Consider the following 20649-nt stretch of genomic DNA (forward strand, 5'->3'; position numbering starts at 1 on the left):
AAAAAGATTTAGACCGCAAAGCAACGGTCGGTTTTGAATCTAACAGTTTCCCAAGCTCACTTTTTTAGGAGAATCAATGAGAGGCTGCTGCTTTAAATAAAGATTATTTACAGAGCTCATTAATCTTAAGATATTGGCAGGCTTGAGTCTTAAAAGCAACTGTAAAAAAAAAGAACGTAAGGGGGAAAGGAAGCAATTTTTTTTTCTTGAAAATGGACTGTTTTGTCTGTTTTCTACTGAAATTAAAAAGATTTAGAATACAACAATGACCGTTTGTATTCTCTACACTATTTCCAGTGGCATGATGTTTTATAATTTTGTTTTAAAAAGCACAATGTCCCCTGCAAGCGAGCATGCAGTTTCTGTTGAGTTGCTGAATCAGTAACCTGCAGCAAGTGTTTGGAAAGTCTTAGTCATTCAAATTATGTTTGATCCAACCAGCAAGTGATTGCATATTGCATTTGTAAATGGGAAATCCCCACAAAACACAATTTCCCCTCTATATTTAGAGCTGTAAACGTCCAAGGGGGCTGTTTCGAAATAATAATATAATACAATGCAACATAATGTCATACTGCTTTGTAGTTCCAACATTACTGTGAAGAGTAAAAGCGCCATCATGTGGTTATTATGAAGAATTTCAGGTGTTGGGAAAGATGCAAATATGCAAATCACAGTTAAAAGACAAAATCATCGCAGCAGCGTTCTATCTATCTATCTATCTTACTTTACTACTAGTTTACTTTAGTACGCATCATTTGTAATTTTGTATTATAATATGCCCTGCGTGTGTGGAATGTTACTTTAGTAGTACCGTGCTGTTCTATATTTTTTTTCTTTTATATTGTATTTATATTGTATATCGTTCGTTTTGCCGCAAGTCATTCCTGATCAAATAAAGCTCACATAGGGATGATCATCTTCCTTCGTGTCCATCACAGCATCCCGCCGTCAGCACGCGCCGCTGGTGTAGTGGTATCATGCAAGATTCCCATTCTTGCGACCCGGGTTCGATTCCCGGGCGGCGCACAATTTCTTTAAAGCCCTCCAGAATAAAACAAAAATCAAATCACGATCTAACAGCAGCAGCCAAACGTATTAACGTTTCAAAATGCTAATGCCACACACCTGGTTGCTTTTCCTCACAACATTAACCGGCGGTGAGTGATATACATGATTGTTTCGCAGGTAACGTTATATACATAGCTACCGTTTTTCGTTCAAAATGATCTGCTTGCCTTCAAAGACTGCATTTTGTACGAGCAAATAGCATTTGAGCGAGCATTTCATTGGTTGGGACAACTGAACGAATACTTGGCGTTTCCGTCGAGTGAAAGATTCAATGAATCACTCAGCAACTGACGTATTTCTGAACGGAACGTTTTAATGAATAGATTCAAAAGATTCGCTTGAATGAATCAAAGCATCCGATCATGTTCATTTTAGACTAAATCTGGTTCGCTGCGGTAAAACCCAAAACTGATGATCTTTCATTAGATACAGAGTTCCCGGAACACATACTTTCTCCACGGAAACTAAGGTAAACAACTATAGTAGTGAAAGGCTCGGTGTACTACTGTTAAACTGCTACAGCTTAATCATAATATATATGAGGATTTGGCTAATGTTACTACTGCTTTCTTAGTGTACATCTATTGTATATAAAAGATAAAAACGCCTCCTAAATAAGTAACGTTAAGTGTAAGCTTGTAGGATGCCATTTTGTGAACTGAAGTGCTTTTGTTGTTGTTGCTCGGCAACAAGCACCATAAGTTTGTGTAAAGTCTCCAGGGGGGTGTAACGTAACTGAAAAGTGTGAGACTTCGGTAGCTTAACAAAAGTCTGTCCAGTCAATCGAATAATTATCATTATTTGTAATTCCTCACCTGCTTTTATTTTAAAAACAGCGCACTTGGATGGATCTTCACATTTCTGAATCACTAACATGACCGAAGTGAAATGTTTAAGAGGAGAAGCTGGCGATTCAGTGCTCGATTGGTCTTGTAAAGGAGAGGATGAGGTGTTCAGCATTTGTGGACACTGTCAATCGTGTGTCCTCTTTGAGAAGCTGCACCACTCCACCCAGTGGATGAAAAAGGCTGGAGGAGCATCCCAGATGAAGTTTCTCACTGGCGTTCTGGTGCAATGCCGCAACCTTCAAATTCTGGAGAAACTTCAGAGTGTTTTACAAGTCACGTCAGGCAAGGACTTCACATATGCCAGGTCCAGAGGCCAGATCAGCCGATCCGAGGAATGCATATGGAGCATGGATGGAGCCCTGGACACAAAACCGAAAGGAATGGACGCGGAAACCTGGGAATGGTTTAGGAAGAGCCCAGACTGGATCAAGTCCAAGTATGTGCTGGGGCTCTTGTCTGTATGTGATACCTCTCTTTTGCACATGTTAGGAAATCTGGTGCATATCTTGATTGTTAGGGAGAAACACAAATTTCTACAATTCAACAGTTCTGGTAAGCAACGCCAACTGTACGATAGTTCTAAAAACATTCTGTAAGCATTTTGTTATCAGACACATTGAAAAAGCAGTTAAATATTAGTTTTATTAAAATACAGTATCTTGATTTTTATCCCGATCTCTCAGTGACAGAGTCACAAGTCTCCTACCGCGCAGAATCTGACCACACAGATCTGGATCTTCTCATCCAAGCATGTTCTGAATATAAGTCAGCTGACATGCATCAAGAAGCTTACGATGGCAGTCAAACAGGTGTCTTAAAACAGGAGCTTTTACAACAGCGTAAGTAATTCGCTTTTTGCATAAGTAATCGGATATTCCATAGCATTTATACATTGTGTGCGTGCAGTATTCAAGTTACCCCTTTTATTATTCAGTAAATGACTCCAAATCTCTCAAGAGTATCTGTGATGAGATTGAGCTGGACATTCAGAATGTAGACCCCTGGAAGAGAAGAACAAAAAGCCAAGATTCAGACTCCGACCGATTGGACGATCCAGATCCTGCCCTCACTGTTGTTCCCAGGTCGTCAAAATCTCTGTCAGGGGTCAGCCGTCATAGAGATTTCATTAGAAGCCTGCCAGTTGACATTGCAAAGAGGATTTTAGGTTAGTCTAGTTTTTCCACACGTTGCTACATTAAGAGACTAGAATAGATTTTATTTTAATTCTGTATAATGTCTGTCACTTTTCATATTCTCAGGTGTTATACATTTTGATGTTTATTTTAAATTGCTATGTATATATATATGTATGTATATATATATATGTATGTATATATATATATATATATATATGTATGTATGTATATATATGTATATATATATATATATATATATATATATATATATATATATATATATATATATATATATGTATATATGTATATGTATATATATATGTATATGTATGTATATATGTATATGTATGTATATATATATATGTATGTATATATATATATATATATATATATATATATATGTATGTATATATATATATATATATATATATATGTATGTATATATATATGAGTGCATGCTTAGTGCATGTCCTTTGTTTTCATTTTCGTTGTTCTTTTCAGACTTATGAAATAGTCTAGACTCGTGCTGCTATGGAAACAATTTTATTGCCTGTGGACAAAAAGGTCAGGTTGACTCTAAAGAGTGTAAAAGACTTAGCAACTGAGCTTAAACCTCACTAATGGCAACAAATATTTTTTCAAGAGCTCTAATTCTAAGAGAACTATTTTTTTGAACCGCTTTTATCAGAATTTTTTTTAAATCCGGGCTTTAGTTGCCATGTATATTTTAACATATTATATTTATGCATTTATATTAAAAGATCTTTACGCAATCATGCATTTTTCATCCTAGCAGCACCCAGACGTATAGACACATATTTAGACATAATATTAATCTTGTTCTCCTGTTTTACGTATTTGACACTTAGGGCTTTTGGATAAGGTCTCACTGTATAGCTGCAGGCGTGTGTCCTTGCACTGGCAAAGCCTAACAGAGGAGGTCTTAACTGAGATGGAAGTAAAGAAGTGTGTTGAGAAACAGGCCATGATTCTGCAGGTAATACATAGCAAAATAAACTATATCTATGTTATTTTTGACGTTTCATGGATATCGAATATATAAATGTATAAATGTAACCTGCAGATAAGCTGGCAAAACCTGGTGTTAGCAAGAGATCATGGGTTTGATTCCTAGGAAAAAATAACAGATTTGTGACTGTGATCGTTTTAATACATGAATGTTCAAATGACTGTAACATTGTTGTTAATGTAACAGTTCAACCCTTATCATTTGTATGCATTTTTAGGGTAACTCAGCCTCTAAGGTCAACCCTGTTTATGCAAAGATCTGTAATGTTGTAGTGCCGATCGGTCAGGAGGACAAGTGCTTTCAGCATGGAGAATCTTTCCCCAAACATAAGCTGGTAATAAAAGCCACCTTTTGCACACTGAATAAAAACAAACCTTTTGATATCTTCATTTTTAAACATTGTATGGTCTTAGCAGCTTCTGTGTTTTAGTTACAAGAGCAAGATTTGGATTCCGTCTATAAAGGATTTAACACCAAGAACGTGCGATTGGAAGAACGCAACGTGTACTGTGGAGTGTATAACATATCAGTCCTGTTGGAAAGGTAGAAAACATGTAAGAATATTCTGTAAGATACATGTTAAATATACAGATACATCATAGTTTCATTACTTCCTGCCATTTTATATTTTGCTCCATTTAGAGAAGATCCCAGTAGAGTGATGCATTATGCTGGGGGGCAGCTGGTGGCGGTTGGCTCCAAGGACCGTATAATCAGGCTGCTGCATGTTCCATCACTAAAAGAGATTCCTCCAGTGATCCAAGGACATGCAGGTAGTATAAGAGCCGTGCTGGTTTGTGAAGAGAGAGACCTAGTTATAAGCGCCAGCTATGACCTCAGTATCAGGTTAGTCAAAAAATATTGTGGTTATTTAAAGAAGTAAGATCAGAGACAACAGTGCTTCATTTCTGCTCTCTCCTCAAAGGTGCTGGAATCTGAAGACAGGTGTATGTATAATTATTTTTAATGGACATTTTGGCACTATAAACTGCCTGGATTTATATGAAGATAGACTGGTGTCTGGAGCCAAAGACTGTAGAGTTAAAGGTAGGCAGTTATGACCTTTATACAGCTATAACAACGCAACTAATTCTCCTTCAAAAAGTATTATATATTCTGATTATTAATGCTGAAAACAGCTGCTTAGTATTTTTGTGGAAACTGATATATTTTTTTCCGGATTCATTAATGATAAGAAAGTTCAAAAGAATAGTGTATATTTGAAATATAAATATTTTATAACATTCATAAATGTTTTATTTTCAGTTATTAAAGGAACAATATCTTTTTGAACAGGAAAATATATTTAATGCAGGACATTGCATCCCTGTATTATTAGCAAATGTGTATCATCCTGGTCAAAATTAGGCAAAATTGCCATTCTGGGATGATCTAATGTGCTGTCATTTACATACTGTCTCTACTGGCATGCTGTACACAACAGATCAAAACCTCACAGCTTAAAAGAGTATTATGTCTATTTATGTATATTTATCACAGTGTGGAACCTACTGACTGGGAAGTGTGTTGAGAATCTGAAGTTTAAACACCCTAAACCAATCATGTGTGTGAGGATTAATGAAACTCTGGTGATTAGTAGCTGTGCTGGAGGTCAGATCAGAATATGGAGCATGGAGACAGCATCACTAATGAGGGTGAGATGCTTCATGATCTTTTCCAAAAGACAGAAATCCTTCAAATTAAAACATTGCTGTTCCATACATCAGCATCACGTTCTCTGTAAAACATCTACTGAATAGTAGATAAAATGTATACTGAATTGAATGCTCGATATTCTTCCTCATTTGTTTTCTCGTTACAGCAAATCAGTGGCCACCAGGGGGCAGTGCTGTGTCTGTGCATCGATCAGTGGCATATCCTCTCTGGGGGTTCAGATGGGGTGGTCAAGGCATGGAGCACCAACTCTCGCTTCAAGAAGTGCCTGAGGATCTTCCAGCATCCGAAGTAACTAAACAGTTTTGCCATCAATAAACTAACAGCTGGATATCCTCATTAATAACCTTTAATACCATAACTGTGCACTTTGATAAATGTTTTTCTCTCTTGCCTATTCTCCATTATAATCTTTAGAGAGGTTTTGACCATGTCTTTCCTGTTCCTGCGGATCATTACTGGCTGCATGGATGGAAAGATCCGGATCTTCAACTTTTTAACTGGAGACTGCCTGAGAGTTATTAAGACAAACATGAAGCAATGCCCCGTCCTTTCTCTGCACACGCACCACAACACGTGAGTATACCCTACGGTCGGACATATCACACAGTTCTGAAATGTTGTTTTTTCTTTACGTAATTGGAAAAAGATGTTGTAATAAGTTTTGACTGATGCTTTCTGTCATGCTTTCAGTGTGGTTGTAAACAACAGAAGCAGTATTCTAATGCTTCAGTTTGCAGAGGTTCACTGGGACTACTCTGCCAGTCCTGTGAGGAATTTTTTGGAGCAGTCCCACGTCTCCGCTGAGAATGTGCTTCGGAGTGCTGAACGGATGACTCAAGGGAGCTCATCCACACTGAAAAGTCGTAAGAGCCTCATAACCCCTATTATGCAGAATGCACAAGGTACAGCCTTTCACATGGCTTATAGTCACATTTATACACAGAACATAATTTTTAATCTTTGCTTAGAGTGGTTTGTGAACTACGATAAGCAAATATTTATGCAATTAAAATAAATAAATGCATTGTTTATTAAATAGTTTGCTTTGTCTTGCCAAAGAATGATCTGATGTGGCTGGCATTAATCACACTCAAAGAGGGAATTTGTCACACTAGTATCAACAAAAAATTATTAATGACAAAAATGAGGGCTGTTTTCAAACAGGTTTCTTATACACTCGTGTAGAAAGACCAAAATCTATAAAACTGTTTTTCAAGTCAAGATTAAAATAATAGAATAAAAGAATAAAATTTTAATTAAAAAGAAGTATATAAAGTTTTTCTTATTTAGCTCAAATGGCAGTTGAACAAAAAGCAGCTGATACCGCTATCAAAGATCCAGTTGTTTCTTTTAACAATATTAACCATTAACATTTCTTGCTTTCGTTTTTATGAATGTACAGCTATGTTATTAACAAGTGTGCAGTTTACAAATTTACAGATTTTGGATGTATAGTGTCAGTTATAATGGACAGTGTATAGTTAAGAAAATTTTATTTGTTTAGGCTGAATATTGCCTGCGGGAAAAAAAAAAAATTAAGATTTATGTCTGGCTGTTCTGGTGGTGTGAGCCGACAAGAAGGCAACAGTTTGAAGAGAGTGTAGACCGCACACGCTTTGGGTGTGTGGGGTCCAAAGTGATTTTCTATCCAAAAAAAAAATGAAAAACATGTTGGATTGTGATTTTACATTGGATGGATGGATGTCTGAAAGTTCACACTACAAGTCTACTGCAAGAAAAGTAAATGTTAGGATAATTCCATTATGCTTCCATTAGAAGATGAAAAAGTTATGATATTTTTAACATTATAAGGTCAAAATTGCAAAAGGAAATAAAACATGCATCAATGAATAATGAACATGTATTTAGAAAATAAATAGGCTGAATATTCTTTTCATGCCGACGTACAGCATTGCTATTTAACTTTAGATCCTCAGCAGGAGTCCACAAGGGCGGCGACATGGAGTCAACTCCAGGCTTGTTGTCATAGCAGGGCCTCCATCAGCACACAGTCTGAGTCCCGCACCAGGCCTCGATCCGTTCTTTCAGCAGGCAGGCCTGTCAGTGGATACAAGGACTTTCAGAACAGAGTCAGCCAGACACAAAACACTTCCACCAGAAGTTTGGGTAAGAAAGTAAACTTTAAAATTATTTGATATGCAAAGGTTTCTAAAAGCTTTATATAACATAATAAAGACATCATTATAGTAGAATATTCACGCTTGAAACATGAAAATAGCTTCCTTATTTAAAGATACCAAACGCTCGGTACTCAGCCGGAGTGAGAAGGCAGCCCGAGAAAGGGTGAGAAAACGAGGTCCTCACCATCCAATGACCCAAGACCTAATCCTGCTAAGGACCAGCAGTGCCCAGCAGGGCCAGTACAGTGACCTGGCAAGGTCCAACATGGAGCTGAATGCCAGAGTACGCGATGCCTGGGGACCTGATTCATCTAAAGAACCATCGTTTCGAAACACCACCAAAAAAAACCCTGAAATCCATAGCCCATTCACTACCCATAGCATTGACCTCAGACTTCAGAGCTCCTCACATTCCAGACAGACCTGCTTTACCCCCCACTCCCTTCCCAAACAGTCCCAGAGAGCAATCAAAGTAGCCAGATCTAGAACAAACAAGATCGGCCCACTGAAAACAACTTCCCCTGAAGATGACAAGACACCACAACGATTGTTTCTGAGGCGACCCTCCATGCCCACACATTCCAATGAAGATTTTGAAATGACCAACAAGTGTAGTTCATATCACGTCCCACTAAACCCCTTCAGGGAACAAGCAGACTTTCAACTGAGGACGGACACTCAACTGGAGGCTTACATTCACGAGTGTAGCAGGCAGCAGCAGAGTTACAATCATGGCAGTGGTGATGACCAAGCTAAAACTGTTTGGAAGCAGAGGAGTCACTGTCATCAGTAAGGTACTAAAATCTAAAGGCATGGCACTTTTGTCATAGTGTAAAAAGTCAAAACTGAATTCTCAGTTTAAAATGTTGAACTCTGTAGAGGTAACATATATAATAACATAATACAATATTTAAAATATTATGTTGCATTTGGTTGAAAATCTCATTTAAGAGGGTAACTCTGTTTAGAATATAAAGAGGCAACAGTACAAGCTGATCATTAGCTAGACCATTTGGAACCAGGTCTATAAGCTTCTACTAGGTAAAAACCATGATCCAAAACACAGCTAAATTGTTGGATGTAGCATTATATCTATGCAAATTGAGCTAATTAGTGCCATGTTTTTCTTTTGTGTCTTTTTTGTATACTTGAACATGTTTGCTAGGGGGCAGCAAAGTACAAATTAAAATATCAAATCAAATCATATCAAATGAATATTATTCTATGGGTGGTATGTAACTAATGAATATTATTTAAAATAGTTGTAAATATTTACATTTTAAAGGATATTTTGCCTTACACTGTAATCTTTATACATTTACTTGTGTGTTTTAAGAATGTCTGATTATTTCAGACCGTTCATCACCAGTCCTGCATGCATGTACAAACACTGACTTCTACCTAATTAATGAGAGATGCTGACAAGAAGTGTACACATATTTTGCTGATGTTGGAGAGACAAAATAAATTACATTTGCCACACACTTCACGTCTCTTCTGATTCTTATTAGGGAACTGTTCTAATTTAAAGATTGAAACAGAGAAAAGTTGTGAGAAGAGGTTTATTACTGTTGAAAGTAGATGATGTGGCAGGCAATGTAAAGCTATCTGCTTTGAACAAATGATGTTCATCAAAATCTGTTGAGGTTTTTTAATTCTAAAAGATATGCACGTAGCATTTTGATCTTGAGTTTTATGTGAGTTGCATCCAGTGATCATCATTTGACATTTTTAACTCTTAATCCTTGATGTTCTGGTGAAATGACTTCTCCAATCATTTAGTATGCTTAAATTCTGCCCCTTTCTTGTAACCTTACATTCAGTCAATTGTGTCCATCCAGTCTGCAACCAATGGATAGAACTTAAATGTACCTAATTCCATAAAAAACCTTTAACATCTGAAGTATCTTTGTGGTGAAAGAAGATTCTTCAGATTATAAAAATGCAAGAAAGGGATGGTTCGTTAAAGAACCTTTGACTGAATAGTTCTTTTTAGAACCAAACATGGTCCTTCAATGGCTTTTGAAACACCTTTATTTTTAGGACTGTACTTCCATTTCATTCCAAATTTAATATAAAAGCCAACTTGAATAAAATGGCTTCTGATTGATCAATGAAAAACAGCAGCGATGAAAATTTGTGCTGTTAGCTGTCATACTGTTGCTGCTTTCAGCAATTCTTTTATTCTGTCATCTCTGTTTAGCCAGCTTTCTCTATTTAAGAATGAACTGAAAATGGAGTTCATCTCAAGATCAGTTATCTGCAAGTTTCATGAAAAATATTGCCTCGGAATATGTTTAGTCACCACCGCAGACAATGTGTTCTTTGGTAAGCCTTCATCAATCAAGCATTGGATCCTTCTGGGCACAATGCATGCTGGTGAGTTTCTTTTTCTTTGATTCACTATTCAAAACAAATGTGTTCACTACAAAGTGATTTGCAGCTGAAATGAGTCATATGATACTTCTCAAAGTTGGACCATTGATGCCATTGGTTTTGTGTCCAGCAGCTGTTGGTGACCCATCCTGATCATTTCTTTCTACTTGCCACCTGCTGTCCATCAGTGCCTTTAAGGCATTACTGAAGGGTGCGGATGAGGTTCTTTTCCAAGGAGGGTCCATTCGAGCATTCAACAGCTGTGCAGCGGTGCAGCAGAGGAAGCAAACGGCAAGTGAAAGCAGTGGAGAGTGAGGGGTGGGCCGCAGTAAGAGCAATCACCCCTCACCCCTGAAGTCCACTCTCAAGAGCTCTCTTGTGCTAATTTGATTTAATCTGCAGAAAATTGGGCTTCACCATATCCTCTTTTCTTTCCAACCAGTGACTGTGTCTGAAATCGGGGGGAGGAGAACGCACTCCTAAAAGCCTTCTCAGTGGACACCGAAATCCTGAAGACCCTGCATTGTTCCCCCAGGTAGAGGCCTTGTTGTCTGGGGTCAGCGGCTCCATGGTGAGATAACGAGCATGAAATCAAAGCAAAGGTGAACAACAGACATGCTTCATGCAGGAGTGCGCACAAGCCTCCTGTCCCTCTCTGAGATCTGGGGTGGGGGACGTATTGAGGCTGTTCGTTGGGGTGAGGGGGCTGGATGCACGCAGGAAAGGAGTTTTCTAGAAAAAAAGTATCTGCTTTGCATAAAGCAGCTCAGACCTGAACAATGAGGTGAAATCGGTGCATATGAATGGCCAGAAGGGCTTGTGATCTCCATTTGACTGGGAGCGAAAGGGATTTAATCATGACGGTCTGTCAAATCACATTGCTGCAGATGTGCTGCTTAGATGGAGGTGGCAGGTTGCTTAAAGGTCCCGGCGGCTCATATTTTAACTCCTAAACCACAGTTTATTTGCATGGCATGTTGACATTTGACAGAACTGTCCCCAGGCTGGGTAGACATGACAGAATGAGGGTATACAGAGGAACTACATTAATTAGGCCTCATTTCGGAAGGAAATGAATGACTAGTTTAGCTTTTATATGAAGAAAAGTAAACCAACAGATACCATTTGATTTGGGGTGAATTTTTTTATATCACAAAGGCTGCATTTTTTTATATAAAAAAAATAATGTAAAAATTTGAAAAAAGTAACAATATGGAATACTATTTTTAATTTAAAATATATTTTCTTTTTAATAAATTTTTTTTTTTCCTGTGATGGCAAATTTTAGTCAGCCATTACTACAGTCTTCAGCATCATAATTTTATTATGCTAATTTACTGTTAAAAGACATTAAACATAGTTGTACCGCTTGATATTTTTTTGATAAACAGAAAGTTTAAAAGAAAAGCATTTATTTGAAATCCTTTGTAACAATGTAAATGTCAGGCGTGTGGGAGCGGGAAGGAACACTCGACTAGGAATATCACTTTTAATTATCTTTAATGATCCACCATGGAAGAAAAGCAGGCAAACAGGAAACACGCATACAAGGACGAGACCGGATGATTTGACATGGAACAAACAGGAACTTAAATAGGAGAAAGGAAATTACTTAATTAACAAGACACACCTGAACACAATGAGACAATCAACTGAGGACAGAAAGTAGGGCACACACAGAGCACATGGGGCATGGAAAACAACAACAGAAACGTCTTAATACCTGACAGTAAATGACTTAGATGTCACTTTTGATCAGTTTAATGCATCCTTGTTGAATAAAAGTATTACTTTAAAAAAATAAAGCAAGGAAATGTATATGCTGTCATCCTAAACACATATCGAGTGATCAAGTATACATTTTGTTCCTTTGAAACCAAGTCCATGAAGTTCAATCAACAGCTGTCAGCTGATGCGAGCATTATCATTAGGCAAATACTAGATAAATATGCAAAGTTCAGGTGTAGTTCAGGGTAGGGTAAGGCATGAGGGCTGTTCTGTGACCACAGATTCTGTGTGGGCCCGCTTATATGTACTGCCAGCAACATAAATGTTTTTTTGTAAGTCTTTGGTAAGAAAATTTCTGCCAAAAAGATTGACGTGTAGATAGATTTATTTAAGAGGTTTAAAATGATTCATAGTGCAGTCCAGTGTTAGTTCTCCGTCCAGAAGTGCTTGTGTCATAACGTCAAGCCACAGTGTCACAACAAAGGAATCGCCATTATATCAAAAATCTAGTACGTGTTATTCTCCAGCAGGATGTGATGGGAAAAGGAAACACAGTAGAAACAGATGGTTTGGTTTTCTTTGTCAAAACTGTGTTTCTCTTTATTTCCTAATAATATTTTCTATGGAGAGAAATCTGAGGCTAAATATCCAGTGGCTGAAGTAAATACTTCAGTCGCTGACTAAATATTCTGTCAGGAGCGTGATGTTGTAACTCTATCTAAACCTGATGACGTCACTTAAATACAAAAACAGTTGAAGCCATTTTTTTTTTAAGACACTAAAACGAAGTGAACTGCCTTCTAAGAAATATAACTTCACAAGAAGGTGATTTGGGAGGGTTACACGAGCACAAAGTGCACAAAAGGTTTGACTCGACATTTGATTTATATTAATGTCACAAAAAGAGTTGATCCTGGAAATAAGTTAGATATTTTTGCACTTCCAAATTGTCCCAGTGAGTTCTTGAATAAATGCCTTGAAATAAGGTCTGTGGTGAATATAAGCTTAAGATATTTTCGTTTTTTATTCTAATAATACCCCACCCTTTATTGTTTCCAAAATTCTAAAAAAGCTGGTAATTTGTGAAGATTACCTTGATTAAAAAAAAAAGAATCATTAAAATCTATTAAAATCTTTTCTTAAATTAAAAAAAAAAGTTAAAATATGTATATTAGAAAAGCTTTGATGAAGTACTAAAATTGTTTAAACTGAAATAGCTAAAAAGCTATATATATAATTACATATAATTAATACTAAAATAGCTAGCGCTGTCACAGAGATCACATATCTCAGAAAGCAGCATATGCCTATAAATACCCATAATGCTTTAAAATGCTGAGTACGCAGGCAGCTCAGGTTTTTGAAAAGAGCCTCAATGTGTGTAAGGACAATAGTGTCTAAAGATCTGTGGATTGTCTAAAGCTAACTGGGAACTTTTGCTAGTAGGTCACGTTTCTAGAAAAAGCAGATATAAGTTGGATCAATTAGCTTTGCCGATAAGGATTGAAAACGTAAGCTGAACTTGGGTGGGCAATTGCCTCTAATTCAGAGCTTTGGTATTGGACTAATTCCTTCCTAGCTAATTCATATCGTTAACCTGATTGCTCATTGATTGTTTTTTTTTTTTATCAATAGCAGACATTGTGTGTTTTTGGTAACATTACCTTGTTCAATGAGCCCTTGATTGGTTCAGCTCTGTGGAAAGAAAAGTGTGGATCAAAGAGTGGAGTGCTGATTTTTTCAAGTTGACAGAATGTTATTTTCAAGTGTCAGTCTTTGTTTTCCGTGATGCCTCCCTGTTGGGCTCAGGTTACCAACTTTTGACAGACCTGAGGGCAAGGAATAACCTGTAGGTGGTGCCGTCGATCTACACATTGCTAATGAAAAAGTCTTACGCTGCTGCTGGTTAGAAATGATTTACCAGCCTCATGCAACAGCCTGTCATTATTTCCACATAAATACGGCATTTTACTTTGTCAGCTCCTCATCAGTTTAGTAACTGTACCATGCCACTTGACATTTATTCTACCATTTGAATTCCAGTTTCCTCTAAAAGCTGTAGTTTACATATTCTGCCATCGTTTACTCACACTTGAGGTACTCCATAAGTTTATTTCTTCTGTTGAATAGTATTTTATATAATATATTTTGAAGAATGTCGGTAACCAAATAGTTGCTAATAGAGGTCAATGGCTACTGGAAACTGTTTGGTTATAAACTTTCTACAGTTTCGATATTTATTCGGTTGTTGTTTGGGTTACACTTAAAAAGTATGATGTAAATAGTTGCCTAACTTTTTAATGTAATATTTGCATATTTATTCCATAAAGGAAGTCTTAAAAAACAAATCAGAATACAAATGGTACTTTTCATGGCCGCTGCTGGCACCATTTTTTGCAACCCGTGTGTTTAAGACAAGCACCCTATTCAAGAAGATAATATTATTGGTTTTATTCTCAGAGGAGACTTTGGAGTTTTAAAAGGCTCTCAGTCCTGGTCAACCATGGTGACCCAGACATGTAGAGCCGAAAGTGATGATTGTTATAATTTGCCTGTTTTCAAAGGCATAAATACGGAGACGTGAAAGTCAAAGGTGAACTGCATAAAACTTCCTGATCTGAGGGGGGCAATGGCGGGAGGCAGCCTCAAACAAGTAGCCAATTCACACAGGAAAGATTTCCATAAGCAAGCTTTGCTATTTTTTTCTGACTTTTAATGCCAAGCTGAAATGAATGGAAGTCTAATTCAAGCAGGCACCGTCTGTCATTCTAAGCTACAGGTTAGTTGACGAGCGTTCTAGAATTTGTGTATTCAGGGCATTTCCAGTTATTTACCAAATGTTTAATCAAATAGTCCTGCAGTAAGAGTTTTATGCACAGATTCCATGAATTTAGGTTCGTTTGACGAATAAAGGCCTGCTCACAGCGACCAAGAGGAAAGTTTTATTGCTCATAAGATGGTCTTTCGCAGGATTGGATTCTCTGTTTATGAGATCTTGTGCTATTCTTTTAATGTATTTTCAATTGCCTATTGTTGGGTTTGGATGATTTATGCGGTCTGTGTTGGGCAGTGAGTTCTTGATTATATTTTATTATACTATCAAAGTTTGTTTTAGATGTTTCTCTACGTTCCTGCAGAACAATTAGAAACAGATACAGTACAAACTCTGCAATTGCTGTCATACAGTTTGAAAGTTGAAAGATCGTATTAAAATCTAACTTTTAATAGTAGATGTTGGTATATTGGGAAATCCGAGCACAGTTTGAGACTATAAAAGGGAACACGTGTGCTATTAATGGGATAATTTCTTGCAATTTACACAACCATCCAAAATAGTTATAAAACTATTAATTAGCAAGAAATCATTAAATTAAATTAAATTGATTAAAGTTAATGGGGAAACTGCTGTTGTTTTATACAGAAAGCAAAAAATAAAAAAAAAAAAAAAAACTTAAAGGTAGTGTATCTCAATGTTCTTTAGGAGAAACAAGAGAGGTGTTAAAGAAACCTTCATTTTTTTTCTTTGTGTAAAATGTGACTAAATGACAAAAATATTAAATATTAACAAACAAACTGAGCATAAGTCTACAAAAGTCTACAAAACCTAAAATTCTACCTAAACCTAAATTCACTTATTTAATTTTATATAACAATAATAAAATAAATAGATATGTGCTTCATTCTGCGATTTTTATTCTTGGAATTTGCTGTGAATATATCTATAGGACTAAATGTGAATAATTAGCTCATATACACTTTAAGTGGATCAAAACCTTTCATCAAAGTTATCCTAAAACCTAAAACCAAAATGCGTACGAAGCCAATTTACTCCTATCAGTTAAAAAAAAGTCTAATCTATTTAGCACTTTAAGAACGGGGTTTGACTTCTTTCTGCCCCGGTACACTATCAGGGCTGCTTTGTAATTGGTGCTAATCGATGGGATTAGTCGGCTAACACAGACAAAGCGGTCACTGAGCATAACAGTTAATGAAGAGCGCTATTAGACACGTCCTAAGGGCTGCGACTCCAAAACTTCATCCTGCTTTAACAAGCAATTAGCCATTACTACACGCTCGCCAGAGGTATTACTCTTTCTTAGTTCTTAAAGGCACAGGAAACAGAAGAACAATGTGCGATACGTTATTTAGAAAGCTTAGTCGTTTAGAGAGACGCATTAATGCACAAAACACATTTTGAAATACATTTGAGCTACTATAGTGGTTGTTATCAGGAAAGACTTTTTTTGTCAGATTTGTCTGATCAGATTTAAATTCAAGCTGTGGGTTTAAACTGGATTTAACCTGGTACAAGAGGGATTGCAGGCTGTAAGATTTGGCTTGAGTTCAGTAGAGCTACAGTCAATGCTGAAATATATGAAGTGATAAAATCTGTAACTTAACCCCATTAAAACACAATCAGCTTCGAGTACAAACTCAAAATAGATACACATTTCATTATAGTTTAATATAAACATTGAGCGAAACTTCAACACACTGTAATGGTGATATCAATTACATTTCTTTCCATTACTCAAATGTTTCACGGTTCAGAAGATCAATTATGTTGAGGTTATTAATGTTCTGGCTGGATCGAGGAAGTCATTGATGAATGATTTCATCGTTTAATCTAAATGTCAGTTAACTTGTTCATTTTTCAGAACCGGTAACTCTGTTTGCGACGCCCTTTCCCTTATGTGACACTGTTTAATGTTAAGTCACAACTTCAATGGCCTCTCCACACAGGCGCCCATTGTTCTCTTTGACTGACTTCACTGTTCACCAGCGATCCTTTTCACATAAACTCAAGTGCCACATCAAAAATGGACCATACGAATGATTTGTGTTTTGAATTACGTTATTAAAAGAGTTCTATTGTCAATTGTTGCAATGTAGGAAACAACCTATACTCCGAGACCAGATGTTCGAAAGCCTCTTTTTTTTTTGATCGACTTTACCGATTGGAGAGACTTTAATGTGTTGCAGTTCAAGTAGAGGGTACAGTGGTCCACAGTAGTTGTGGAATATTGTGAGAAAATATTTTTTGCTACTTTTAATTAGTAAGAATGCATTAAACTGATCAAAAGGGCCAAGGCGATGTTATAAAATAATGAAATTTTATAAATTATGTTCTTTTGATCTTCTGTTTCATCAGAAAGTCCTGAGATGAATGAATTATGGTTTTTTATATTGAATTGTTAATGATAATAAGAAATGTTTCTTGACCACCAAGTCAGCGTATAAGAACGATTTCTTAAGGATCATGTGACTGTTGAAAATTCTGCTTTGTATCACGAGAATAAATTACATTTAAAATAGTGCTGTTAATTAATCGAAATTAATCATATTCAAAATAAAGATTTTTGTTATATATATATATATATATATATATATATATATATATATATGTATGTATATATATATAAAATTTTATATAACATTCAAAATAATTAACATTCATTAATATTTCATTATATTTAAAAAAAAACCCTACCCAAATTATTACAGAAATGAAGAACAATTTTTAATTATTATAATTAACTGGAAAATTTGACAAAATGCATGTAGAGAACCTTTTTTATTTTCTAACATAATTGTTCCTGGCAAATGTACCTGGTCTGAGTGATAGTTTGTGCTCACAGATCAGAAAAATCAATCCTGGGGATGGTTTTTCTGTTATTGCGTCGGGTTTTCCTGCTTTAGTAATTCAGCAACTCACTATGAAGTCCACTAGTTATATGTCTTAAGGAGGAGTTAATAATAATAATTAATGCAGTCGGTTTTGAAATGTAAAAAAAAACATTGGCTTTCACATTGTGGATAGAAACATGCGGTTAGCAAAAGGCTTTTCTTTTCCCAGGACTAAACTGAACCCACTATTAAGGCTAAAGTGTGAGAAAATGAACCCCAGCACTGTTCGCCGAGCAGTGACCCCAGGTCGACAGCTCCGAGAGCCGGGCACTGACACGCGGCATGATGGGTATTGTGCTTGTCATCTTCCCAGTCACAAAGCGCACTCATACAGATGCGCTCGGCAAGTCAGCTGTTAAAACACTCAAAATTACGCCGATGATTGTTTCCGTGTGGAGCTGAAGGTGCCAAGCAGAGTGAGTCAGGTCTGTTAGGGAGCTGCGGTGACTGGCATGAGTTTCTTCGACTACTGACATTCCTCTCAGCTGCGGTATTCACAACCTTCAGTGTAATAATCCGCCTTGTTCATCAGGTGTTTTCAATTCGTCCCCAGTGATGTGTAATGGACACCTCGGTCGGGGAGGGTGAAAACAGAGCCCGCTCTGAGCGCCGTTAGGTGCTGAGGCTGAGAGATACGTCTGCTGACATTCTGGAAAATTCTTTAATAGTGACTACATGAAGCACATTGAAACCTTTCATGGCAGCTGTGTGAAAAATGTAAACAGTCCGTCTTATAAAAACGTAACGATGTAGAGATTTGTGGATGACAGAATAGGTATTGAATAAAGCCTCCGCTTCGGTCAAAAAAGTGATCTTGATGAGCAGCGTAGAGAAGGATAGACGTTCAGTGCTTCAGTGCTTAATACTAACACTTTTATCCAAAGAGACGTTGCATTGAAGGTGTATTTCGAAGTTTGTGCATTTTTTGGGAAATCAAACCCTGGGACTTGTTACAGCCATGCTAGAGAAACATAAAGCTGCTAAAATGTTTCAGCTTTTGATTTTGTGCCTTTTAAGCGTATATATTTGTTTGTTTGTGGGGGTCTGATTGGTACTGTTGCAAACGTCTGTTGATGCAATTGTTACCAGGGTATGGATGCAGTTATGAATACACTAAATAAAACGGATTATTACTTTAGTACTTTTTCAAGAAATTTTACATTAATTTATAATATAAGCACTGTAATAATATTCATTGTATACAGTTAATATATATTATGTATTTATAAATGCATGTGTATGTATCTTTTTAGAAAAAAAAAATTAAATACATACAGTGTTTATGTGTATTTATGTATACATATTTATATTGAATTTTATTATTTGAGATGCGATTAAATGTGATTAGTCATTTGACAGCACTAATATATATATATATATATATATATATATATATATATATATATATATATATATATATATATATATATATATATATTAGTCTGATACTGATACTAAAAATTGCATTTTTAAATAAAGTAAATTTAAAATAATCTTTTGATCTGTGAAGTAGAATTCTGTTTCTGATCAGAATTGTACTTCACACATCAAAAGATTATTTTAAATTTCACCGACAACCCTGATCTAAAACATATTGTTTCATCTGAAAATGTTCCACATAAGTTAATCTATTCTCAATTCGTATTATTCTCCTCTCAATCCGATACTTTAAATTAGCAATAAACATTTGACTAAGTTTTAAGACTGAGCCTTATGGGTGGGATCTGGTTTGATGGACCATTTAAAGGGATTGTTGGATGTTCATGAGAATTCCATTCTCGTGAACCAGAAAACTGGTCTCCATTGTTATAAAAAATAAAATCAGAAACTGTCCTAAGAGCAGGCCAAACCCAGAATGATGATGTTCCCACACACAACAACCACCAGCATTTGTCATGTTAACCAAACAATAGAGCCAGAGCGGACTTTCAGTGCAACTTTGCACAGCTGCAAACACACACTCGGCCATCTTAGTCTTTTGACATTCTATAAAATGCGCTTTAGTCCACTCATCTCTGACCATCTGAGGAGCCTTGTTAACCAGCTGCCTTTGATGTGGTAACGTCCAGATCCACTTCATTCTGCAGTTTGTACGTGTTACTCGTGTCAGTAAGTCTGGGTGTTTGTGTCATGCGAACGCGAGGCTTTTAATGGAGTCTGTGGGAAGGTAAACATGGAATGTAGGCCGCTTTGATTTTCTCAGCGCTAACCAAATTGTTTGGAATAGAAAATGGAGGTCAGTTGCTATGTTGGCTCCTCTATGATTTAAATATGGTCCGTAAAAGGACTTTTTGTATTCCTTAGCGGCAAAATGGTATTAATTTATAGCTTCGAGAAAGAGAGTTCACATTTGTGCATTCATGTTTGTAGTTGTGCACATGTTTGTGTTTTAAAATGTACATTTACATTTTTAGCAGCCGTTTTTTTATTGAATGCAATTTAGAAGGAAGAAGGAAAGAAGGAAAAAAATGCATAATAAAAAATGTATAATTTTGTCAGGTTTTAAAGCAGTAGTTTACTAAATATTCCTTTTAAGTCAGGTATTAAAGGAATAGCTATGCTGAATCATATGCTGAAAATACTCACTCTTATGACGTCCAAGATATCTGGAAAAATTCAGCATTAAAACAATCACTCACCAATGGATGCTTTCCGGCCAGAATGACAGAATGATGAAAACATCACAATAATCCAAAAGCAGTCCAGAACAGTTCAATTCAATTCAATTCAAGTTTATTTGTATAGCGCTTTTTACAATGGCTATTGTTCCAAAGCAGCTTCACAAAAGCAAATTATTATATAACAAAAGCAAATCATTCCACAGACAAAAGCAAGTCACTACACAGCAGGATGCGTTACAAAATAGCAGGATGAATTACAATGCAGAAAGTTCAAGATAGAATTAGTCCAGACAGAAGGTTCAGTTTTCCTCGACGTCATCGCAGGAAGGTCAT

General features: G+C 36.4%; 1 protein-coding gene and 1 non-coding gene across 2 annotated transcripts; both read left to right on the top strand.

Annotated features, from left to right (window-relative positions):
- The first annotated feature begins 958 nt into the window (after positions 1-958).
- trnag-ccc lies at positions 959-1029 on the top strand. Its single transcript has one exon. It is a non-coding gene; the product is annotated as a tRNA-Gly (tRNA).
- An 802-nt stretch (positions 1030-1831) lies between these two features.
- fbxw10 (F-box and WD repeat domain containing 10) lies at positions 1832-9385 on the top strand. Its single transcript, XM_043253420.1, has 14 exons — positions 1832-2471; positions 2603-2758; positions 2854-3084; positions 3925-4052; positions 4303-4419; positions 4516-4628; positions 4728-4931; positions 5011-5132; positions 5586-5740; positions 5908-6050; positions 6177-6335; positions 6453-6625; positions 7692-7889; positions 8017-9385. The coding sequence occupies exons 1-14, from the start codon at positions 1946-1948 to the stop codon at positions 8694-8696; spliced, it is 3105 nt and encodes a 1034-aa protein (XP_043109355.1). The 5' UTR covers positions 1832-1945; the 3' UTR covers positions 8697-9385.
- Positions 9386-20649: the final 11264 nt, after the last annotated feature.

Source organism: Puntigrus tetrazona, chromosome 12 (genome assembly GCF_018831695.1).
Source record: "Puntigrus tetrazona isolate hp1 chromosome 12, ASM1883169v1, whole genome shotgun sequence".
Lineage (NCBI taxonomy): Eukaryota > Metazoa > Chordata > Actinopteri > Cypriniformes > Cyprinidae > Puntigrus > Puntigrus tetrazona.

Excerpts from the sequence above, each read along its gene's own strand:
- fbxw10 (XM_043253420.1), top strand. The coding sequence starts at position 1,946 with ATGACCGAAGTGAAATGTTTAAGAGGAGAAGCTGGCGATTCAGTGCTC. Across the intron at positions 3,085-3,924 it reads CATTGCAAAGAGGATTTTAG|GGCTTTTGGATAAGGTCTCA; the intron begins GTTAGTCTAGTT and ends TTTGACACTTAG. Across the intron at positions 5,133-5,585 it reads CAAAGACTGTAGAGTTAAAG|TGTGGAACCTACTGACTGGG; the intron begins GTAGGCAGTTAT and ends TATTTATCACAG.